We start from the raw sequence: 25,546 nt of genomic DNA, 5'->3' as shown, positions 1-25,546 counted from the left end.
ACCAAGGCCTTGTCCTGGGATGTGGAACCGACATTAAATCCCATGTGTTGTATGCAGAGAACATTTTCTCATCACACCCGAGAGCTGCTGCTCATGATGGATTTTGAAGTGTCTACAGACACCTGTTCATGGCAGCAAGCCTCCGGGCTGGCTCACAGGCAGATGACTGCCACTTAAACCAGGGTCACTTCTGAGGTTGCCGGGGCTCTTGCTGCATATTGGCTTTCATGCACTACTGATGGAGTTTCTTGTCACAACATGAAATATTAGGATAAGTGTCAAGGAGGCTGGATAATCATTGAACTTGCAATCAAGCAAGGATTAGGGCTGCTTGTTCTTCTTGAGCTGGTGGTGGTGCTGCTCCTTTGGGCTTCCCTAAGCCTTCTGGCTACAATAGTGTTGCCTGGAGTTCTGATGCTGTCACTTCTCCAGATTGCTTTATACAAATGGATTTTTTTTCTGGGTTTTTTGTGCCTTTAACTTTGGTTTTGCCTACACACTCATGGTTGGAATTGCATTGAAGAGGCGCACAACAATGAATGTGAAGAGGCACACAACAATGAACGTGAAGCAGCTGCCCATATATCCTGCCCAGTTTCAAATGCAATGGAGGAGATGACAGCTGCCCAAGCTGGACTCCTGAATATGAAAATAGCTCAAAAATTGACAAAATCATACTGAGTGAAAAGGTATATTAAGGAGTCAGCCTCTCTGACAGCACAAACAGCCAAGAATGGGGTGTCCATATTTTCTCTTTAGTGGTAGCACAACTGTGAGGGACATCAAAAATTATTAAATGTGATGAAGGCTGTGTTGCCTTTCAGCTAAACTCTAGTCCTTGCCTTTTAGGACTTCAAGATAAAGAACTGGCATTTAGATCTAATTAGGATTTAGAGAAACAGACAAGCTGATAACATTTCAAGGCTTCAAGCCCTCTGGATTAATTTTGGTTTAATCCCTGTGTAGTTAATTTTACATCCCAAAGATGTTTTGCAGTCTCTTCTTGCAGGCTTTGTTCTTCTTCATGTCCCACCTCAGGCATACGTGGTGCTGGTGCTGGTGGGTAGCTTTGCAGAGGTACTGCATCCCACCACAAGCTTCTAGGTTAATTGACTCGCCTGTGCCCCATGAGCTTAGGAAGGCAACTTAGGGTCCCCTAAACCAAAAGTGCAACCCCAAAAAGAGCAGTTGCTGCAGTTATCATGGCTGAAAATTCCTTGGGTATCTCTCTCTGTGCTTTGTTTCCTGCCTTGCTCTGGCAAAGCTCCCCGTTTCCATGGTGATGATTTATTCCTCTAAATAGTTTCTATTCAAGAACAATATCATGGGTCCTTCTCTGTTGTTAGTTTAATTAAAAATAACCTACTCTTCTTCTGGCATCAGTTTTGGCTGAAGCAGTTGGAGTTGGACACTGACCTCCAACTTTCCTGATCTGCCCTTGCACCTACCCAGAAAGGACCTTTCTACCTCCCTGCCACTCAGTGTAACCCTTGAGGACTGTCCTACTGAGAAATCTCACATGAGTGGAGCTAGAAGGAAAATGCAGAGAGGAGGAAAGGAGAGAGCAGCTGAGTTCTTGCAGAACAGCACCACACAGTCCCACGTCTGCCCAGGAGTGAAGAGGAGCATGGCACCCTGTGCAGCTCTGCTCTTGAGCTTTCCTTTCCATGGGCAAGGAGGCTTGTGATAAATAGGAAGCCTTGTGAGAACAGCATGACCTGTGATGAAATGGCCTGTAGTGCATCACTCATCATCACAGCCTGGATTTTAAATGAGTTGCCAAAGAGGGAGCCTCTCCCCTCCTCCCCAGTCCTTTGCTTCCAAAACAGGTATTTTTTTACTATGAGTGGAACCTGTAGCCTGATAACTGGAAACAAAAATGAAAGAAAATTAAAAGGCTGGACTGTACATTTGTTAAATGTTAAAGTGTCCATTTTTTTGCATAAAAGTCTGAATAGGCAGCCTGGCCTCCATACAACAGGTACCATTTGGTGTTTCTTAGGACACATCCTTCTTTCTTTACATAATGAAAGAGATAGAGCATCTGGTTTCTCTGCTTCATTTTAAATGCCAGTGCTTATTGTGTTAATACATTTACATTCTAATTTTATTTACATGTAGTAAAAAGGAAATTCTTTGAGGTTCTTCTACATGGAAGCACATTAACATGCTTGATTTTTAGGCACTAGTAGCAGATGTACTCAGAGCCTGGACTTCAACCATGGAGTGAGGAGAACAGACTTCGGGGAATTGAATTCCCATCTATGACAGCAGTTCCTGAATCAGTGAAGAAATTTTCTGACTTATTCCATTAAATGCAGCTAGCTTTGGCTTGTGCTGGAAGACAGACGAAAATCTGTCTGCAAAAAAGTGTGGAATACAATCTTCCAAATGGTCTTTGCTCTGGCGCACAGAACAGCATCGCAGGAATGCCAGGTTGCTGGCTAATCCAGAAGGGCAGGTACCAGGTACATTTTCTTCTGTAATACTCAGGCTGCAAAATCTTTTGAAGCAGTTGCAGCACCTTTCAAACACGCAGTGGAACCCATCCTTATAAGGTGGGAAAGCTCCATGTTCTGCTGTTAGAAGATAGGAATGTGAGCTCGGCAAGGATTGCTTCACGTGAACCCTTTATCTGAGAAACTGGCGATAAAACCGAAGAAGTTCATGTGACACAAGAAGAATTTCTCCCTTATCTAAAGGAAGCTGGAGATGTCAAGTCAGAGGTACAATACACAGGATGACTTACAAGGAGGAAATCATGTAAAGGGGCCAGACAGTTTGGAAATCTGCCTGCTTGCCTGTGTCCCATTTTGTGCCTTGGAGGATTATACTGACATGAATACAATATCAATTTTAAAAATCATTGACTGGAAGCTTGAATCTGTTGGCTGTATGACAAAATGAAAATATTCAAAGTCCTTAGGACCCTCAAGTGTGCTATCTCTATTTTTGACCTCTCTTTGACAATGAACTGGGAGAAAGCGAGGGAGGGTTTTGAGATAAGCCTTTCAATCTATCAGTTGTCATTTTCCTCATACAATTTTTTCTAAGAGTAGCCCTGTCTATGCCTCTGAAAGTACAGTGGGGGAAAATGCTGTGCTATCAAAACAATTCATTTGCCTCTTACCCGACACCCACAAAGTTTGCCCGGAAGAGATTTTTCAATCACTTAAACCTTGTTTTAAGATGGCTTGTCTCCTTTAAAAGCAAAGAGTTGGTATAGAATATAAGCATGCCAGGTGTTAAATTCCATCTATTTCCTCCAAACAAAGCCTAGCTAGAAACATCTTGTCCCATTGTAAGAAGCCTGTGTGGTCCTCAGCTTCTCTTGACACATCACTTTAGGCAGTGTCTCTCTGCATGCTCCCCAGTTAATCTTGCCATGAAAACCCTCTTGCTTCCATCCCTCATGCTACAATTCCTGCCTATTTTGTGTTTTACCTCTTTACAGCCTCTCCTTCCCCACGTTTCCTTTTGCCTGGTCTCAGTGCTTGGCTGAAATGCTGCTTTTCAGCACAGTGTGAGGAAAGCCAGACAATCATCCCTTGTCTAGTCCGTGGACCCCAGAAAAAGCAGTTACAAGGCACAGGACTCCTGGTGAAACCAGAGGGCTCTGCGGGAAGGGTCACATGCTCACCTGGTGCCCAGGAAGCATGGACCCAACACACTCTGGCCAGGATATCTCCGAAGCAAAACCCAGGTACCACAAGAAGAGGTCACCAGCAGTACTGTAGTTGTGGTGCTGTGAGGCAAGGCTATTCAGGCATGGCTTTTTATCAAGAAGCCTCATTCTTCATGAGAAGCCATGTTTTTTTAAAGAATAGCCCTGGGTTATTTTTATCAAAGACAATGTGGCCACTAGAGGTAGCATAACAGGGATCCGCATGATTTACTTTTTCCCAGGACAATGGCCGTTGTGCTGGTGAAGCTGAGAAGAGTTTGGGCTCTTACCAATTGCCATTTTCATATAAACCAGGGCAAAAAGCAAAACAACCTGACTCCTCAGCTGGGCAGAGCTGCAGTGGTTTTGCTATTGCTAGTGTAACTAAAATGTGGTAAAAACACAATCCAGTATCTCAAGCCAGCAGATAGGATGAAAAAGAGAGTTAGTGGAATCCTGCTTTTTTTGGCCTGAGTAGCCTGATGAAACTGGCCCTGCTCTGAGCTGGTGGCTGGACCAGCTGTCTTCTCAGGGCCCCTTCCAAACTGGATTTCCTGACTGTGCTCAAGAATGACAGACTTCTACTGGCCTGCACAAAAATTTGACTTGAACTTCCACAGACAGTAAATCAGAGTGAGATTCAAGATCTTAATTCCATTTTGAATTACAAGCCCAGGACTTGATGTGGTTTTCTGGTTTTGTTTTTCATCAATCCCAGGGTATCCACTTGTGTGGAGCTCCCCAGCAGCCAACCCTCTGGCTTAGAGGTTCAGGGAGTGCCTCGTACCTGGCAGTCCAAGCATATGCATGTCCTCCCTGAAGGCTACACCGTGCAGTGGTAGCTCTTTCCAAGACTTCGATCAGAGCTGGAAGGAGTGAGAGATGTGTCTGTAGCTATACATTCAAATGCAAGGCCTGAATTTTTCTCAGTGGGAATACATGTAGAGCAAATGCTGCTTCTGCTCTTAGAGGGAAGCTGGAAGGCAGATACTGGCCCTGTTCCTTCTTCAGAGCATCCATCCCAGGCTTATCTGAAAATAGAGACCTAGACTGGGACTAGGCTGGTCTGAATGGGCCTAACAGAAGAGGATGGTACCAATGTGAAGCGGTGCTCACACATGCAGCTCTGGGCTGTGGTCAGATCAACAGTGACCATGGAGGCAGGGGGAAACGGACCTGCTGTCGGGAAGGATGAGTTTGCTCCAAGAAGATTGGTACTTCTGCTGAACCAGACTGGAGAACAGTGGCAGGAATTTTTCATTATTTGCACCCATCTCTAATTTCTTCCACCAACGCTCCAGCAGAACTGAAGTCTATTGATGTTTAAAAAGCTCTTGGAGCTGGTTTTTTTTCTCTCAGGGTGTTTGAGATGTATGCAATACACTGTGACTATGCTCCCAGAAACCTGTTGGATGGGCTGGATTTTGGAAATACAAATGTTAAGTCACAGATAAATGAACAAAGCAGATAAACAGGTACAAGAGAAAATACTGCTGTAAATCCAAGGTGTGCCTCTTCTGTAGCTTTATTTGGGAATCAGGAAGAAACCAGCACTCAGTCCCATTCAAGGTAATGCTAGTTTTGGTATTGGGCATACACAATTTGGATGGGGCCCAGACTTTCTTTCTGCCTCCTTTTTTAATTGCTCTTGCCATAATTACTGCTACTGTTGTATATAGTTATGGTTTTTTCCCTTGTGTGCAAAAGCTATGATGCAAATGGGAGTCACTCCCAGAGAGTGCCCAAGGGCTGGGATGCAACTGCCCTGAGATGGGTCATGCTGCAAAATAGTAAGGGTCAGGGGACTCATTCCAAACCAGATGCCATTGGCAAACATGTTGTGCCATCGCTGTGCTCCAAAAGAAGTGCCAGAGCCCTGAGCCTTGGTCATGCCCAAAAATAACCTGTGCAGCTGGGCTGGGACTCACCTTCCTCTGTTGTGATCATACAGGAGAGGTTGGACTTTTTCTCAGAGCTATTTGAAAGCCCTGGGCAAACAAGGAAACCGGCCCTGGACAGGAAACTCAGCAATTGCACAGTGTTGACAAATGTCCAGAGACTATACCGCAAAAGCATGGAGAAAATGGGGAGCCTTGTGTTCTCCACTTATTTTTCATGTGTAGGGATCTCAGGTGCCAGTCCCAAAGAGACTAGATGTCTGCAGACAAGCCCTGATATTTACATTTATTTTTAGCTAAAGCAATGTAATTTGTGGCTAATGTCATGATTTAATAAAACAGAATCAGAAAGGAGTGAAGTTATTTATGCCTTTCAGCAAGACCCACACAGCCTGTTCCAGCTCTACAGCCCCAGCCTAAGGCCCTGGGCAGAGGGTATGGGGACAGAGATGACACAATGCTCTGAGCTCTGCTCAGGTTTACTATTAGCAGACACTCTTTGAGCATGTTATAAAGTGGCATTCCCATAACCTTAGGCCTCATTGAAGCGAGTGCTATGATGTTAAACTGAACTCAGCACAAGGGAGACCTGGGTATTTTCAAAGTCCAAAATGGACTTGAGTGAGGTGATGAAGAAATACTTATGTTGATTTTATACTGTATCAATTGTGTACTTTTTGCTTGTCACATTGTCTGTGCTTCAAAGAATGACAGTTTAGGGATTCAGGGGGATTCAGGGGGATTCAGGGGGATGTTTGGTTACTTTCTTTGCCTTAGCAGAAAATCATCCCTGAATAAAGATCCCGGATTATTAACCCCAAAGCAGTATGTTCCAGAAATTATGAGTATGTGGAACAGAGTCTATGCACACATATGATGAAATTTTTTTTCCAAATTTTATCTTCTGTCCTGTCACAGGATACCACAACAAGGTGCTGTCAGAAAAGGACTTAAGTGTAACTCTTCAACAAACCCCCTCATCAACCAAGTTGATATATATTTGTGTAGTGCTAGGGCTGAATTTGGCACTGTCTTGGCAAAGCTTTGCAAAAGTGTAATTTGCATGTCAGTTCCCTTGTGTTCTTAGCCAAATATGCACACCTTTTTGGTTTTGATTTCCATTATTCTTCAGGGTACCACATACTTGAGGTACCTGAGGTGCACATATGTAGCTTGGGTCTGAAAGAAACAGGGATTAAAATATGCTTCATTAACTGTAGGTAGAGGTCTATCAGCAGGGAACTAGAAATGTTTCTCATAGAACATATTTCTGGCTCTGTACTTGAGATGGCTATGACCATTAGTACTGTGCATATCAGTAGTTGTAATGATGTGTAGTAGAAAATAATATATTTCACTGTATTTCCCATACAAATATTGTCAGTTAATTTCACACAATTCTCAGCTCTCTTAATTTTTTCACATTTTTGCCCTCAGAAAATACTTACCATTCTAAAAGGAGCAAACCACCTTTATACACAGACAGGCAGACTATGCCACGAGGGTTTTTCTTTTATGTGGGTGTTGCTATAAAGAAAGGTTATAATATAGGGCTCTTGCCTGGGGCTTATCTTGAGAATTGTCTAAGTTCACTCATACAAATGGAGGATATGGAATGGGACTTCATAAGAAATAGCCAAGATATTTCACAAAATCTCACTGTCTTGGCATTTCGAATTCCTAGTCTGCTACACTGCAGTGTTGTGAACAGTTTGGTCCAGACATGTCAGGTGTCAGAGGGACATTCAGAGGAACAGGACAGTGCCAAAAACTCATCCCCAGAGCTGCCAAGTCTTATAGTAAGACCACATCACTTTCTTTTTCTTCCCAGGCATTTCTTTTCATCACTACTTTTCAAAGTCCTGGCTGATTCAGTATCTGAAAGGCATTTTTTTTAGCTCAGCCTTACAAGAGAGATTAAAGAGCACTTGTACCACAACAGTACAAGGAAGTTTTCTGAGGCTCATGCTTCATTAGCTCAGCTTCTCATAATCATTTGGGTACAATGTGCATAACCTGCATAATGATTATGGCAAGAGAAAAATCCTTGATGATTTTTTCTGCCTCATGGTCTGTACACTGCCACCAACAATGGGATGTCTTCTGCTGTCTCTGACTATAACTCTATTTCCCAATACCTGCAACCTCAGATATCACAGAAACTACTGCAGTAAAAAAAAAAACCCTGTGAGATGAAGAATTTTTTTTTTTAAAGTCAGAGATTAAGTAATTGAGGGAAAGAGTCCAGCACACTGACTAGTGGCTCATTCTTGTCATCCCTCTTTTCCCCAGATGGGGAAAAGTCCTTACTTCTTGTCCAACAACTTTGAGGCAGTGGTGACTGCTTGGGATCAGCTTCTCGGACCTGTGGCTATAAGCAAGATATACCAGGCTGCATATCACCAAAGATAAAGCTAAGATGGAGAAGGAGACCATGGTAACAAGCATCTTAGCTGGAGAAATGGCCTTCACCGAGTGGAAAAATGCTGCATGCACAACAGCCACACGGCTGCTTCTGTGGGTCAGACTGGCCCTGTTCTTCCAAATGACAGCCAGCTGCCACCTCTCTTTGTAAGGTTCATTCCTCTGGAAGATATGACTGCCATGACCTAGCATATTGCTACTTGGGATGGGGAGATAACACTTCAGCCTTTAGCCTTTCTCTGGCAATTTGCATGAATATGGATTCCAACTGTTCTTTGCAGATTGAATAAAAGCAGGTGTTTGCCATCCAGTGTGTTTTGAGTCAAGGCTTATGTGGGACAGACGAAACAGGGCCAGTGATTCCATGTCAGAGGAATCATACTAGGCGTGTGCCGGGACTGAAACCACCTCTTCCCAAGTGGGTCCAAGGCCCCACTGTGTCAGCCCCAAGGCCAGAACCATTCTGCCTATGATGAGGTTCCTACTTCACCCTAAAGCTGTCAAGCTCTCCTACAGCACTGCTTTCACTAAATATATAGGGTCAGAGGCCAGGCTGCTGTTGCTGTGGAGGCTGCCTCCCAGCCAGCTGAGAGTGCTGAAACCACATCTACTGCCCTGTGAAGAGGATGGGGTAGGGATGTTCAGGGTATTTTTGGACAGGAACAGTGATGGTGAGTTTGCTGTTGGCCAGAACACAAGGAAAAACAACACATCTTCCTTTATGTTAACAAGAGGCTCTCCTTTTTCAGCAGGGAAAGACTCAGGGAAGCCGTTAGGGCAGCTTTTGCCTTCCAGAGAGGAGAACACCACCGATTTCTGCCTATGTCCTAGAAGGCAATATAAAGCATCACACCTTTACCTAGACAGCCATTTAAACAGCGCACGTCTGAAGCAATGAGCCCAGCCCCAAGTTCCCCATTCGACGTTTCTCCCTCCTGCACACAGTCGGGGTTTGGCCCTCCGTTTCAGAGTTTAGGCCCCAAGCGCCTCCGCCCCGGCCCGGGAGCGGAGCCGGGCGCTGCAGCGGCGGCGGGAGGAGCTGCCCTGGGAGCCCGCAGCCCCGGCGGCGGGGCCGGGCTTCCCTGGGCCGGCGGGGCAGCGGCCCCGCTGCCGCTCCTCACGAGGCTGGGCGGGTTCCGCCTCTCCTGCCGGGCGGCCGGCCCGCGGGAACCAGCCTGGCCGCGGGTGGCTGAGGAAACCTCAAGGTCCCGGCTGACGCCGCGGGGCCAGGCACAGCCCAGGGCGGGAAGACCTGGCGCGGGGAGCGGCGTGGCCCACCGGGGACTCTGGGCTTTTGTCCCTACACAAGCACCAGCCACCGCTGGGGCCGGGGAGAGGCAGTGGTCAGAGGGGCGTGCAGCCCAGCAGCGCTGGTGTGCATCACTCATCCAGGGGACCCAGGGAGGGTCACCGACTGCTGGGCTGCGCAGCAGCCTTAAAGCTTAAAGCTGTCATGTAAAAAGCCTACAGTCTGATTCCCAGGCATCCCACATGGAACTGCGCCTGTCCTTCCTCTGCTTGATGCCTGCCCTGCAAGAAATATTAAATAAATAAATAATAATTTTTAAAAAGGCAGGAAAGAAACACGTCCCAATCAACTGGGGTTAATTTGTTGGTCAAACAAAGGATATGAGTGTCTGATCTCATGACATGTGGACTTCAGGCTTAATGTGAGGTCTGCTCCACCACTCTATATTATTTATTACTCAGCCTCTTCATCTCCCTCTCTGCTATTGAAGAAATAGCTTAGGCTTTCTCACAGGAAAAAAAAAAATTAAAGTACAATATATAAATGGAGAGCCAGGATGCCCTGGGAAGGGCCCCCAGGGATGGGAGAAGACCTCTTTATGGAACAAACTCTAAATGGTAAAGATGACCTCTGGCCCTGACTACTGGGCTACAGCCACAGAGAGTACAGGTGGAACATGCACACAGGCAGCAGCCCAGCCCGAATGAGGTGGTGGCTGGGCTGTCCCAAGAGCTTCCTTGCTTCGGTCCGAAAGTGCCACTGTCTGCATTTCTCACATCCCTCTTTACTTGCTGTGTATCAAAGTTAATTTTATGAGAGGCTTGCAGGGAAGGCACAAATGAGTAGTCATGGCTCAGACAGTCAAAGCATTACAGGGGAGTGCAGGGCTTGCACAGCTGGTTTGGAGCCTCCTCTTAGAGAAGAGATTAAAGGAAGCTGGGGAAGCAGTTCACCTAGTTTGCCTACTGAGTGGCTGCCCCTGCTGTATGCTGTCGGTGCTGCCCAGCGGCATCATCCTCGCTTGTCTTACAGCATGGGCATACTGCTCCACAAGTGTCACCTTCCTCGAAGTGGGGCCACTGCAAATGCAAAGGTATGAGGGTCTCTGCAGCTTTCCGAACAAGAAGTTTTCTGATACAAGAGGTAACTTTGCACTACGCAGTTTGATCTCCAGTAGCTGTGCAGAGTTGCTCCCACAGAGAACTGCCACTTCCTTTATGAGGTAGCTGGAAGTGAATTTAAAGTAGTTGTTGTCCATGTAAGTGTATCTGTACATTTTCCCCATAGCCCCTTTCACCTTTCTCATCTCTCTCAGCTGAGTCAAGATCCTGCAGCAGTTGTGCTGCAATGTGCTTTACACATGGTGTCTGATGAGACTGTCTAGGTCAGGTTCCATATGTCTGATTTTACATTTTTATTTTCCTACAGTTGTAAAGACTTTTATTCAATCATTAGTCTCTTTACAATCATGGTGCTTCATGGTACTGTCTTAGCCTCTGAAACTGGTGATATTGCACAGTATGAAACCAAATTGGAGGGTTCACCTTCCAAGCTCATGGTGGGGTTGATTGTCCCTAAAGTTTGGCCTTTCTTATAGCTGTCCTACTTTTTCTTTAAAATCTCCAGCACTGGAAATTCAGCAGCTTCCTTTGGTGGCCTCCTCAGGTTCTTTGCTATCCTGACTGTTCACAGATTCACGGTGGCCACGGCAAAAGATGTAATGTGTTACTCTGCAGTAAACTTACATGTATTTGAGGACTGGTACTGTGTGTCACTTAAATTCTTTTCTTCCTTAGACTAAACAAAGCCTGCTTCTTCCAGTCTCCTCTCAAAGGTCAGGTTTTCTAGGCCTTTGAGCCTTCTTTTTACTTCTCCTTTGGACTCTCTCCAACTGATGTGTATCTGTCTTAAAAACTGGCACCCAGAGCTAGACACAGGACTCCATCCACAGCCTCACAAATGCTGAGGGGGACAGAAGGTTTGCTTTTCGTGTTCTACAAATTACACTGCTTTGTACATGCACTTCTGGACATGGATTTCCTGGGGAAAGGCCTGAGACATCTGCAGCTCCAGCATTACCATCTGCCTGCATAGCACTCATGCCTTACCATGCTGCTGCAATTGCACAGCATTCCCTGGCTGCTGACAGTGCAGTCTGCTCCAGATCTGTTGATGTGCGCTCTTCTGTGTTTGCTCTGCATATGTAACTCACATAGCCTCAACTCTCACACCATGCACTTCTCCACAGAGAATTTAAGACTGCAGTACGTGCCTGGCCGCTTGTATCGCATTTTGCATTTATCAAATTTATTCCATCAATCACCCTCCATGGTTTCCCCTACAGGATTATCCCAGGCCTGCATCATTCATGGACCAAAAATTATGAGTAAGTGAACTTCATGCATGGTCAGGTCTTACACCAGCAACCTGTCAGGGATGATGGGGCTTGGTGACCACAGCTCTGAGCACTCTGGTGATGCATTTCTGTGGCAGTATCCTGCAGATCTTCCTGGGTTTTTTTGTTTTTTTTCCAAGCACTGTACTACAAATAGTAGACTTGCAATTATGGAGAGCATCAAAGTGAATGGATGTTAAGTGAAGTTTTTAAGCTGGAGCTAAATAATGATAAGTCTGAGAGCTCAGTGACTCTCGCATAAGGAAAGGTTTTCTGTGAAGGCAAGGGTGGAGCCGGAAAGAGACTGTGCTGTACTTGCTATTCTCCTACCGTGTTGCAGCTGTTCCCTTTCCAGAAAAATTTCACAACATTTACCTCCAAACGTTTACTTTTTCCATGGTCAGTTTTGGTGCCTGGGAAGTGAGAGAAACAATAAATTCTGCCTCTTGCCTCTTTAAGCCACGGGCGCATTATCAGGCAAGCTCTGTGCAATCAGAGAGTGAGAACAAGAGATTCAAACCCGACTCTCCCTCTTGGTGGCAGCAGGAATGAGCTGTCCTATATTTCATATGCAGTCTCCAGAGGTAAGCAGGTTCTCCTGCCTTCTTGCTGCCATGTAGAAGGCACTATTTGGCTTTGCCTTTCAGAGCTCTGCTCATGGAGGTGTGTAGCTTCTGCAGCAGCTGCTGCACCATGGCTTCCCCTGTGCCTCAGAGCAGCATCTTCCTCTGCTTCCACCAGGAGAGATGGCACTGAGCATGGCCTGAATCAAGCCTTTGGTTTGTACGTGGATACACCAGTTTTCAGGGATTTCTGTAATTATGGTGTCCAGTTTGAAATGTGCTCTCTTCTAAACTTTAATCCATTCCCTGTCTCTTGTAGGAACTTGGAAAATGCTATTGTCTTTATCTTCTCCGGTTCCTGAGTTTCTTTATTGTTTGGGCCAGTACTATGTCAGCACTGTGAAATAGAATGTCCTTTAAAGACTGACACAGAAAATCAAAAAGACAGAGCAAAAAAAGCCTACAAAGACCTGCCCCTTAGTAAAGGGCAACTTGCAGGCAAAACATGAGAAGTACTAACCATGGGTTACTGAAGGTCTTTATGCCCATGTCATAGAATAAGGATGGTAACCCCCATGAGGTGGTCATTTCACTGTACAATGTTTTTCATGGGCATCTAACATGACTCTGTCAGTGCCACTGGATGGTTTTACTCCCTATAACCCTCTGCAGAATGAGCTCAACTAAGCCCAAGTTGCTTTGGTTGCATGATGCTCCTGTGCACTTCTGAGCAGCAAACATCTTTCCCTTCAGGGATAAAGTGAGGGAGCAAAGGGGGCGTTATATGGGCAATGTTAGTCAAGTAGTCCTTGAAGGATGAAAGTAGATAGGGGTATGTGATAACAGGAATATTGGACTAGAGGTGTAATTCCTGATTCTATTGTTGTTTAAGTGACACTGTGAAAGCAAAGGGAAAAATCTAGGGTATACTCTGCTAGAAAAGTAAAATCAGGATATTTAAAGGGGAAAAAAAATCACTTTCACAAAATGACCTGCATCAAACAATATTAGCAAGTATATATGAAAACTGCTCTGTAAGTCACTGGTTTTAAAGATCATACTCTGAACAAGTGTGATTGACCTCTAGTCAGAGAAGGAGGAGATAATATCCTCTTTAGGTACTTGCACAATCTCGCAGTTTAGGGTGAAAGTCTGAGGAGCCAATTTTGGAAGATCAGATAATTGGGTGGGGAAGTAAAGGGAAAGAGGACTTAGGATGGTAGGGTCCTAGTAGAAGAAGAAACGCAATTTGGGTGAAGAGGCCCTGAAGGACCCTTGAAGAGAACGTTTTGTACTTAGGAGCTTCATTTGGGCCTCTTTTTTCTTTTGTCCAAACACACAATTTCCACCTTGGTTGTTTCTTTTTTTTTTTTCCCCACCTATCCCTGGATGACCATGGCAGTTATTACATGGCACTTCTTAAAAATGTAAATTCTACCCAATCCCTGGACACAAGCCCATTTCTCCCTAGACTCCATGAAACATGATATACCCCACTGAGCTCAACCAAATTAATGCCTGCATTTCCCAGGGCCTGAGCTCTTACTGGTGGTCTGTCCTGAATTGGTGACAGAAATTAGGAAAAAGATTTAACTTGTTGAATTCTATACTGTGACAGCCCAACATACAGTTCAAATTTGAGTGCCAAATCTCTGAGCAACAAAGTTTTTGTGCATCTGCAGAATATAAGTGCTGAAACTTGGCTGTGAGACTTCCCAAAACAAAAGTCAAGGGCCATTCCAACAAAGCCTTGTTCACTGTTGTACAGTGACTGAGCTCACCTGCCGGGCCTCATTACAGAAGCTTATGGATGTTCTTGGCAAGAAAACAGTTATGTCCCCAGGGAAGCTCGTGACCTGTAGCTAATATGCAAAGCACAAAGAGAATGAGCAGCAAACAGTAACCAGAAATACCCTAATGCCTTTGGGCTTGTTCCTCTTTTCATCCTTTGCAGGCTGAAGAAGTAGGATGTACATCCAGCTTTTCTCATGGTGACTCTGTCCCCTGCCCTGCAGAAAGCCCACTCTCGCTTCATTGGATCAGAAAGACTTTACTGTAGACCCACTTGGTCTGGCAGGGTTGGAATAATGCCCATGGAAATCAGCAGCAATCTTGTACAGAGAAGAGGGCTCTAGGAGTAATGAAAGGAAGTAAGGAAGACCTGAGTACTGCTGGGGTTAGAAGCGCCTCTCCCATCAGTAGCACCGGGCTCTGTCGCTCCTTTGCTGCTGTGCTTCCCTCTCCCATTGCAAGCTTGTCTCTTCCCCTTTGTGGTGCTGGTACTACTCTTTGCAAGGGCAAAGGTCAAGTGGATCCAGGAACTATTCCAAGTTTGGAAAGTCTTTTTTCCCCCCTCTCACTATTGCTCGTAAGTTCATAAAACTGGCTAAGAACACTCACTTCCTTTTGTTAAGGAGTTTGTAAAAAGCTAATAGTTGGGATGGACTTAGGAGTGAAAAATTAAGACATTTCCCAGAAATCCAAGAAAGAATTTTGAGAAGCAAGGATGGTGAAGTTAGAAATACAAGTGTCAGAGACAATTAGAAGAGAGGCTCTAATACACTGGAAACCTCACACTAGTTCTTGATTTTATAACAGTTTATTGCACTTATGTTTTCTATTAAATGTCTAATCCATCCTTTGCCCTGTGCAAGAAGAAATAGGTACATGAACAGGATACTGGCAACTAAAAACATTTTTCTATTTATAGTATCATCAGACCCTTGTAAGACATCACTGGTGTATTTCACATAGGTACAAACAGTAACTTTATGAGTATGGGGACAATTGCTTTGCAACTCAACTCCAAGTAACCAAAGAGGCAGCAGCTAGAAGATTCAGCCTCACAGAAACCCTGCATGTCTCAGGCCTTGGACCTCCATGGTGCTGAGCATATCCTGGGAAATGCTGAGAATCCCCATTAACTAAAAGACAGTTGAGATTTCTCACCACATTTGTGAAGGTCTGAAAACTGCCTTTCAATAATGGGCTCTTAAAATATAGGGGTGGTAAAGCAAGTAGGACCCCCTGCCTTAAAATACAAAGCTTAAAACTTCTCTCAAGGAATGTGTTTGTTTCCCTCCTCCTTTTTTTCCCCAGATCTCTACCAATTCCCATACTCGTCCAGATTTCTCAGGTGGAAAGTATCTTCATAAATAATAAAAACCAGAAGGTACAAAACTGTTAGACATCTTTGTTGTTTCTCTATCATGTGATCAGGCTATAGCTGTTGGTTCACAATTTCTGTTACTGGGGGTTCATTGAATGGTTGTAAGAAATAAAAATTTGCCCTTCCTCTTCAAAATTATTAATGTTACTGTACTTACATATTTAAATAATCTTTCTTCATCTTGAGTGATGCATGGTAGAGTGAATACAAGTCTCTGAATGGTGCAGAACCATTGTAATTCTGATAATTATATTTGTGGTTTTGACATCTGCAAGTGTACATAAAGGGACATCATATGAAACATGAAGACAGAGTACAGTACAGAGTACCATTATACCATACATGTCTGTTCATTATAGACTGCACAGTTATTTATGCCAAGAAGTAAAGAATATATCCAATTTCACCTCCAATGTTTGTTAAAAAGCAGGAAAAAAATTCCCCTTTTTTTGCAAGTGGAGCTCATTGGTGTAATTTAGGGCTAAATCTAGCTTGATGTGGAACATTTCAGCTCAATTCAACCAGGTGCTTTGCAGCATCTTTCTAGTCCATTCTCAGCTACCTCCTCTCTCACATTCCTGGGCTCCAAACTCTCTGCTTCCTCTGTATCAGAGGAATTGGGACACAAGCTCACTCTGCCCTGCACCGTGCTGTGGAGTGGCGTTTTCTTGGGCTTCCTCTCACTTTTGTGAGAGATGCCACAGTGCTTCTCAGCGGGACTACCAGGGGGAACAAACAACGCTGCTGTCCTCTTCCCCCTCTACTTGTTTAACTGACGGAAGCCCGCGTCAAGTATTTGCGTGTTGGTGCACTCCTTAACGCGCTGTGTTTCCCTTCTAGGAAGCTGCTCGATGCCAAACGCACTTTAGCGTTTTCCTGTCAAACAGGATATTTGTGGGCAGACGGCAGCAGATGCGTCTGGGAGGCCCTGGCGCGGCACTGGATGCCCCACGGCTGCAGCACACATCTCCCTCGGGCCGTGAGGCCTCTGGCTGCCAGTGCTGGCAATCCCAGCCTCGACCAGCGGCGACCGGTCAGGAACAGGATAGCACAGCCCTTTCCTTCGGCATCCTAGGTGCAGGCACTCCTGCACAACCCCACAAAGCTGTGTTTAGAGTCGGGCAGCAGGACTGTGGGGCTGTGGCTGAGCGCTCGCATCCGGGGCCGGCAGGATGGGCGCCAGCAGAGCCGCAGAAAAACATCCCCACAGTGACAGGATCTGATGCACCTGAAGTTGTTATCAGGGAAAGTTTACACTGCGTATCAGGAAAGGGTTCTTCACCCAGAGGGTGGCTGGGCACTGGAAAAGGCTCCCCAGGGAAGAGGGCACAGCACTAAATGTGACAGAGTCCAAGCAGCGTTCGGGCAATGCTCTCAGGCACAGGGTGTGACTCTTGGGGCGTTCTGTGCGGGGCCAGGAGTTGGACCCGATGATCCTTGTGGGTCCCTTCCAACTCAAGAGTGACAAAATGCTGTCCGGATCCGCCGGTGAGGACGCCCCAATACAGGCTCCCGCACCCCATCCAGCCGCGGAGCCCTCGAGACACAAATGCCCCCACAGCGGCGCGGAGCCTCCCTGCATCATACCGCATGGCACGGCAGGGTGCGGCGCGGGACGGCGCGGCGCGGAACAGCGCGGCGTGGGACGGCAGGGCGCGGCCCGGCGCGGCGCGGCGCGGCCCGGCACGCCCGCCAGCGGCCTCCGCCCCACGCCGGGGAGGTGCCGGGCAGGGCCGCGAGTGGGGCGGGGCTGCCGCAAACCGCCTATCACGGCACACGGATCTTGTGACGGACGCCCGCGACCACCAATGAAGCAAGAGCTCACGCTCGGGGGGCCGGGGCTCGGCCGCGAGGATGGCGGCCAATGAGAGGCGCGGATGCGGTGGTGGGCGGGGCGTCCCGCCCCCGCGGCGCTGCGCGCGGCCGAGGCAGAGAGGTGGGAGCGGGCGCCGCCGCCGCGCGCTCGGGCTGAGCGGCCGCGGGGCCGGGACGGACACAGCGGGCAGCGGCACCGGCGGGACGCGACGCGACGGGCAGCAGCGGCCGCAGCCATGGATCACTACGACCCGCAGCAGACCAATGACTACATGCAGCCGGAGGAGGACTGGGACCGGGACCTGCTCCTCGACCCAGCTTGGGAGAAGCAGCAGAGGAAGGTGGGCGCACCCCCGTCCTCTCTCCTGGCGTGCATCCCGTGGGGCTGCCGGGACCCGGCCCCGCCGCCCCCTCCACCGCTGCGGCGGGGCCGGTGCGCGCCCGGCCGGAGGCTGGCGCTGCGCGGCGTGGCGGGGCGAGGCGAGGCGAGGCGGCGGGGACGCGGGGGCGGGCAGGTGATGGCGGGGCGGGGAGGGAGGTGCCGCGGCGGGTCCCCCCGCTGCAGCAGACGTCGGCCGGGACACGGGCTCCCGGCCCGCAGGTGCGCCCGGGCGGAGCCAGGACGCCGGCGGGCGGTGGCGGGGCCCCTCCGCATCCCCCCCGCACCCCCGCCGCCGCCCGTGCCCCGGCCCCGCCGGCCGGCGGCGGGACAGTAACTGGCTGCTGGTTTGAATGGTGTGGTTTTGGGCAGGGCTTGCGCCGAGCTCATGTCCAAAAATGGTAACATTCGGCCCCTTTTTAAACCGAAAGGGTGGCGATGGGGAGGGGAGCTCAGGAGGAGCTCCAGCCTCGCCGCTAGCTAGTTATATTTTTTTTTCCCCCCCTCCTCCTTTAAACCAAAAGCATCCTGTATTAGATCACTCAGGAATCCTAATCCCCGAAACATTTCCGTTTTGGTCACTCCGTCAGACAGGAGTAAAGCAGAATTTGGAACAACACTGATGCTGGCATAGCAGGGGCACTTCGGGGTGCAGCGGGCTCCCGCTGGCTTCGCAGCCCGTCACTGGCTCGTGTTTTGGATCATGCCTTGCTCTCCCCTTGCTGTGAGCAGGCAGAAGAATCCCAGACCTTCCCTGAGAAGGGGGGATGATAGTGCTTTTTTATTCACAAATGATATATTAACATATATAATGTGGCCCGAGGTATGGGGCTTTCTGTAGAAAGCTGGGAACAGTTGGGAAGGAGAGCACAACAGTGAGAAGATGATTATTTCTCTAACTCTTTTCTTCTTCCCCTCCTCCCCTTCCAGATCAAAGGTTTTCAGGTTTTCCTGTTCAAAGCTGTCTGAAATGGTGCCACTGAGAAGTTTTTCCCCTGGATTTTGATGAGTTAATTGAAGGAGATAGCTATAGAGCTGCTGTCAGTGGTTTCCTTGCTCAGGAACTTGAGTGCTGAGAGTAGACAGCATGAGAACTAAGGTATACAAACAAGGGCATTTACTGGAGAAAGAGTTGATGGTGTGTGAGGTTATATTTCAGCAAAGGAAAAGTGAGGAATGCAGTCTTGGTCTGGGCTGTGAGTGGTGCATGGCTTATTGGAACTCAGAGCTCTGCTCCTTTGAGGAGGGAAGTTTCTTCCTTTTCAAAAGATCTGCCTGGCCACAATCTCTGTTTCCAGTCCTATGCCTATATCTGGTCAATACATCTAGAAACAGCTACTGGGGCCCACAGCAAGATCACCAGCCTTGCTGACAGGCTGTGAAGGGAAATGGTTTTTATGCTGTAGGGTTTTTTTTTTTTTTGCCTTTTATGGTGCTGAGTGAGGTAAAATATTTTATATGTAGGGGGACACTGGTTTGGTTGTCAGAAGCTGGAGTGAAACCTTTGGACTCAAAAGTCTTAAACCCAAGGTTGTTGTACATGCTCTAAATGTCACGTTCTTTTAGTATTACCTCCTTCCAGGAGATTTTAAGACCTCTTGGTCCTATCACAAGAGGGTGACAGAGAGCTGTTCTGTTAACGTGGGTTACTTGTGCAGAGGGAAGAAGCCAAGAGGGAGTTCTAAGTAATAAAAGCCAACTTCTTGTGCTGATCAACAGCTGCCAGTTGAATTTTATGTGGTGGGAGTCACTCTCCAGCTTGCTGGACTGGAGGAGTCTATATAGTTAAATGTCTGTCGCTGGTGGTGGGATCACTTTATTATTTCTCTTTCTGCTGATCAACAGCTGAAGCTGTTCACTTCTGCAGTAGGGTGCAAGCTCAAAGTTTTCTGGTGACCCACCCCTCTGGTGTCTGTAGTTAGGAGGATCAGGTCTGGGAGTGATGGCTCTTCCCAGTTGCAGCCCATCAGGCTAATATCCTCTCAGAGGGATTGGTGTTTGGACCCCAGCCAGGGCAGGCTGTGCAGGGACTTCTGGGGGTCTGAATGTGACCAAAAGCGCTGTTGGGGTCTTGGGGCTTGCTTCCTTCAGATGTAAGGAGGTAACAGTATCTACCAAACAAAAAGTGTGGTGTAGTAAAACTGTCAGTCCCTCTTACCTGTGAAATGAAATCACTACGGTAATTAAAGTTAAATGTTCAGTACGGTACATGTTAGTTAATACCTTACTGAGATTAATAGGAGAGATTGATCCCAAATATTCCTGTAGATTCTTTTCAGGCTCAGTCTTTTATTGTTGACTCACATATTTTAGGCTTTTTTTCACCTAAGTCTGGTTTAAGTGCTATTGAATTATCGTCATTTTTATTATTTATACCACTGAGACCAGCTGGTGAGGCAGACTTAAACTTTACTTCTTGGGCCCTCTCTGGGAGCGAGGACTGCATGTCTGAAGTGGTGGCATGGCCAGTAATGCAGCGAGCAAATATCTGTGCAAGAAGTGTCAGTGTCTTGCCAGCTGTTTCCAGCCCCTCATGTCCTGCCTCAGGAAGGCTCTGTAGGCTGGGATAGCTGTGCCACATTGCTGTCCTGCCAGGTTTTGTGCAGCTGGGACTCATTGAGACTTGGGAAGCGAGCAGTCTAGTAATGTTACTCAAATGTGAATTAAATCCAGCTCCCCTTCTCCTGGCTGCACGGGCTCAGCAGAACTCACAGCAGACATCAAAAGCGGGAAGATTACTGAATTTTAGTAATGTCTTCCACAGGAGCATTATAAGGACAAGTTTGCTGAGCTTTTGGGAGCTGGTTTGCAAATTTCCTACCTGTGCTGAGACAGATGTTACAACCTTTGCTGTCTGGAATGGTGCTTTGAAATGGGTAAATAGGCAAACTGCAGAATGAATTTCATATTTGGAGGGTGAAAGTTGGCCTCTTGAATATGATGCAGAGGAGAAGCACCGGTTTCACACCTCTTCCTAGGTGCCCCTTCTTGGGAGGCTGCTGTTTTACAATGTAGGTATAAAGTGACAGTTCCTGGGAGGAAAACAGATTTCTATGTGAAGCCAGTTTTTCATGTCTATCAGAAATGACTCTCTAAGAGGTTTTAAAGAGCTCATCACAGCATTGCTATTCTTAAGCAGCAAAAAAAAAAAAATTGTGCTGAACAAATTCAGCTACTTTTCACCTGATATAAGCCTCTGCACAATCTTTTGTGCAGGAGCAGGGGGTCTGTTCTGGGGATTAAAATGCTTTCTCCTTTGAACTACATCTCAGTAGTTTGAACTACATCTCAGTAGTTTGAGCTACATCTCAGTAGTTTGAACTGTTGAACTCATCTCAGCAGTTTCTTCTAACAGTCTTTTTTTCCCTCTGCCTTCTCTTCTTTCGTGTCTATAGAGTCAGGCCTCAAAGTAGCAGTAGCTAAGGCATAACAAGATTGATCCTGCAGTTTCCCAGATTTGCAGAGCAAAACTTGCTGAAATCCATTGCAGTGGACTCACCTAGCTGTCAAGATAGACAAGCTTGCTTAGTAAGAAGTACATAGGTGAGTGTTTAGTGGCCAAGAGATTGTCACTTGTGCCCACAAGGACATTTCTACCTCCTGATGACAAGTTACCAGCTGCAGCATTCAAACGTTTCCTGGTGGGTGTGGTGTGAAGGACTAGGTGAGCCAGGTGGTGTTCAGCATGCCTGGCTCATCTTCACAGATGAGGTGAAGGGTGATAGTGGGAAGGACAATCTCCAGTCACTGTCTCCTTCCTGAGTGTCAGGAATCACACTGGGGTGAAGCTGGGTTTGTTTGGGGGTGCTGGTAGGGGTCAGCCTTCAGGTCCTGCATACAGCAGGTTCTCATGCGGGCCATTCTCATTTAATGAGCTCGTTGCTCAAGGTACTGCTCGTTCAGGTTTATTTTAAAATCTTGCCTTAAGCAACTTGTCCTAACTGTAGCGCTGGCAGGGAAACTTTAAATGCCAGATTGCTTTTTGACCTGACAACTGCTTTCTTAGGAGCAGGAAGCAGTGTTCATTTGCAGTGTGTGGAAGATAGCCATATGCAACTTTAATGCTCTTAAGGAATGATAATAATGCTGGTCTTTATTTAAAGAAAAAAAATTATGAAAAAAATCAAATTGATGAAATTAATGTGCCTTGTGCTTTATCCACTCTTGCTGTGCCTTGCCACGTTGGCATCTCTGACAATGTGGCAGTAAATGATATCTTTGGCTTAGAGAACTGGACTGGTCATATTTATGGTGCTGCAGAAGCAGTGATAGCACAGACTTTTGTTGCATCTTTTCTGTGCCAAATACGTGCTTACTAAGTACAGTTGTTCATGAACTCAGAGAAATTTTCTGTTAGAAACCCAGGTCTTCTTAAACCTCTCTCACTACTCTGTGCCATGCACTGCATGTAAAGATACACATAAATACAAGGGTTAAAAAAAAGCCAGGAGTCTAATGGCCCTACTGTGTCTGCATCCTGCAGGCCTTAATGTTCTTATGATTTGAATTTTGCTGTTCTAATCACCTCTTTGAGGTGGGGTTGTTAATGATAAAAAGCAGCCATTAAATAGGGCCATTATGGAAACACCCCACCTCCAAGCCTGCTGGTAAGCATGCTCCAATCAGGTGGTATGACTGTGACTGTTATCTCTGAGAAAATGTAAAAGCCAAAATCATAGCTTCCTTACACTTGGGCTGGGTGTCCTCTTGTCCAGATAGGGTCTATTTTGAAAAAGGTATCTAAATTTCCAGAAAGCTGGAAGTTGTTGTGGTAGCTGCTGTGGACCCACAAAAAGGTGTGATATCACTCCTAAACTGAAGTTTGCTGAAATTTCTTTCAGTGCCATCATAGATTCAGCCATGAGGTAAATAAATGTGCATTGTTGATGAATGCACTGCACTGGGTTGCTTTGCTCCTGCTGTGACACTGTACCCTGTGTGGGCCATAGCAAGGGATGGTCCTTGCATGGTCTTTGCAGTGTGGGTGTGCTGCAGGGAAGGTGGCCCTGATGCACCTGAGTGTCCTATGAGCTTTAATTCACGCTGGCCAGTATCGATACTGAAGCAGAATAGTCACAGTTGTAAGGATGCTTGCTCAGCTGCTCTTTTGCAGGCAGTCGATATAGGTCACCAGATATCTCCTATCTTTCAGATCAAGCTTTTGTTGTTTAACATAGGTATCTTGTTGCCAGATACTTGCTTTTCAAAACATTAAACTCAGAAGTTGCTGTAGGGAACTCTGGAAATATCTGCTTTGTAGATCAGTTATTTGTCCTTGAGTGTGGAGGCTGCCTCATACTTTGTGATCAAGTTTTGTCAGGATATGTGTGTTTGGTTTTTCTAACAAGAATATTATTATTCATTGTAACCTCATGGAGGATGATGAATGAGGCATGTGTGTTTTGCTGTGACTTACAGTCCTATTCAGAATCCTGTGTAAGGGGGCAGTCTAAGGAGAAAGCAGGCATGGGTTAAAAAGGAGACTGCAGATTCTTTCAGGGGGAGTCTGTAATAGATACCAAGGATCAGTTTATGAGAACATGGTACTCATCAATCCATACTGAACTTATCCTTCCAGTCCTCTAGGGAAGGGTGAAACACCTCAAAGGCATCCAGCTACCAGCCCAGTGATGTAAAGGGTGTCTGTCTGGGGAATTTCTTGCTGTCTGCTTCAGGCAACCAGTTTAAATTCTTGTGCATGTGATTTAGTAATGACATTTTTTCAGTGCATTGAATGGAAAGGCTAGAGAGGATAACATTGTTTTCTGCCCTGACCACTTGCAGTGTTTGTAGCTTGGGGCATGTGACATGTTACTTTGGGCATCCTTAAGTAGAAGCTGCTTGGAAAACAGTTTGTGTGTTGGGCAAGAACTTATCACCTCTTGTCCCCTCAGAAGCACATGCTTTTGTATGAGATGGTGTTGTCTGTATAATTCAGGTATAACTGGGGGGTAACTGAGAAGGTGGGACAGTAAACCTGTTGGGTAAAAGTGTTCATGAACACTGGAATCACGCTTTTAGAAACTGTGTTACAGTAGCGACCCAGTGAATGGTATCTGTTCTTCCTAGCCCTGAGGTTCCAGTTGCTCCTGCTGTAGGCACTTTACTCTTTTCATGTGTGCTGTGTGAGAGGTGCAGCTCTCATGCAGTGTTCAGTAGAGGAGGAGCGGGGTTCATTTGGCCTCCCCAGCCAGTTTGTGAGCCTGTGTGCTTTTCTGTGGCGACTCACTGGAATCCACTAAAAACACTGACCTGGAGTTCTTAAGGTTGGCACAAACAGCAGTGACAGAGATGGTGAAAAATTGCATGATTGTGCTGGCGAAGGTCTGAGAGTATTTTCCATCTGGCTGTGGATTATCACTGTTGTGCCTGACACTTAGTCTGTTCTCTGGAGTGCACTTAGCTATTGGAGAACGGCTGTGCTCTTTTCTGACAATGAAGTGCAGAAAGCAGTCAGTGTAGAAAAGAGGCTGGAGAACTGTCTGGGGAAACATTGGGAAGCTGCAGAAATACAACATATAACAGACTGGTCTCACTTGAATGTGTTGTGTCAGTCCCAGGGGCTTGTTGGATGGATTGCTGTGATTTTTAGAGGTATTTTGTACAGTCTGAGAAATGGTGTTTGAGGAGGACAGAAGACAGTGGAAGAGTTTGCTTTTCTTCTGTATGAGACTATAAAACTGATTTCTTGCTAGAGGAACTCACCCCGTGGTTGGGGTGAGCCGGAAAGGTGGAAAAGTCTCTCCTGCATCCCGTGTCTCCAAAGAAAGACTCAGTAGTCTTCAGTTGTCTGGTCTCAAGGTAGTTTATTGTATGTTATCTAAAAGATTTTCTTCCTGAGCTGCTGTGGTCCGTTCAGCAGTCAGGCAAAGGCACACTCCGACGCCCAGGGGGCTGGTGCCCTCTTTTATATCATCCATTACGTGTTAAGTGTTTTTGGTTTTCCCCCAATGCCCATCACCTATATTGAACAGTGACTTTCTACTCTAAACCAATCTGTGAGTGCCAACATCACCATGACCATGGAGGTTAGGAAGAAGAAGGAAAGAGGACAGGGCACACCCAAATCCCTCCATCTTAGAACTTCTGACCCCCACGTACAAAACTCAGACCCCTCTGTACAAGGCCTAAAACCCCCCTGTACAGCACTCAAAAATTCTTCCTTTCACTTTGTGACTACTTCTACTATAATATCTAAACTTTTGTGATTTCTTGTTCTTCCTGCAAGGTTGGTAACTTGTTCCATGGATCAGGTTCAAAGCCACAGGGGTCTGTGGCTGCATTCCAGGGTCTCAAATGCTTTTGACCTGGGTCTGGAACATCCAAGGGTGTCCAGGGGACATTCTGGGTTCCGACATCTTGCCATGTGTGACTGTTGGAAGCATGATGGTTATCTTAAGGAATGTGCTTAGCATGACTTCTACAAATCTTCTATAGCAATGTAAAACCCTGTTATCCCATCAAAGCAGTATGTGAACTGTGCCTGAAGGGTGGAAAAGCAGGTATAATATGCTTGACAACTGCTAGGGTGGGAAAGACATAACATCAGCAAGAAAGGCAGTCATCTTTTCTTCATAGAGGCATAGGATTTGCTGTAACTCTGGGGTTTTGGGGCTGAAGCATTGTTACTGAGAGATTGAATCCGTGGGGATGAGTTGGTGAAGAGTGGTGAGAGACTTGTCAGCAGCAGTACTGTCTGTCTGGTGTTAGTCATGCCAGAAGAGCCTTCTATTGAAGTCTGTGGAACCACCCACCACTTCTTTTTGACCTCGGTGCATGAGACTGACATACAGGTTCCCAATAGTCACTCAGATCCCTGAGACAGAACTGGGGACTTTTTGGGCTAATAAAAAAATGCTGAGGTGAACCAAGGCACTAGCATTAATATGATTAATTTAAAAAATAATTAAGAATATGATTAACTAAATTACTTCCAGTTCCCTTCCTGCCATTGCCTTCCTGCTCTCATTCCCCTACTGTATGAGAGCAG

General features: G+C 46.5%; 1 protein-coding gene across 5 annotated transcripts in view; it reads left to right on the top strand.

Moving 5' to 3' along the window:
- The first annotated feature begins 17,283 nt into the window (after window positions 1–17,283).
- Window positions 17,284–25,546, top strand: part of ACTN1 (actinin alpha 1) — an 87,386-nt gene continuing 79,123 nt past the window's right edge. For all 5 annotated transcript variants that reach the window (XM_068193199.1, XM_068193197.1, XM_068193198.1 and 2 more), the window contains exon 1: window positions 17,284–17,518. In XM_068193199.1, coding sequence (XP_068049300.1) covers window positions 17,414–17,518 — 105 coding nt within the window. In that variant the 5' untranslated portion in view covers window positions 17,284–17,413. The remainder of the gene's footprint in view (window positions 17,519–25,546) is intronic.

Source organism: Anomalospiza imberbis, chromosome 6 (genome assembly GCF_031753505.1).
Source record: "Anomalospiza imberbis isolate Cuckoo-Finch-1a 21T00152 chromosome 6, ASM3175350v1, whole genome shotgun sequence".
Classification (NCBI taxonomy): Eukaryota; Metazoa; Chordata; class Aves; order Passeriformes; family Viduidae; genus Anomalospiza; species Anomalospiza imberbis.
Note: the sequence above shows the minus strand (reverse complement) of the source record. Positions and strands in the feature narration are given on the sequence as shown.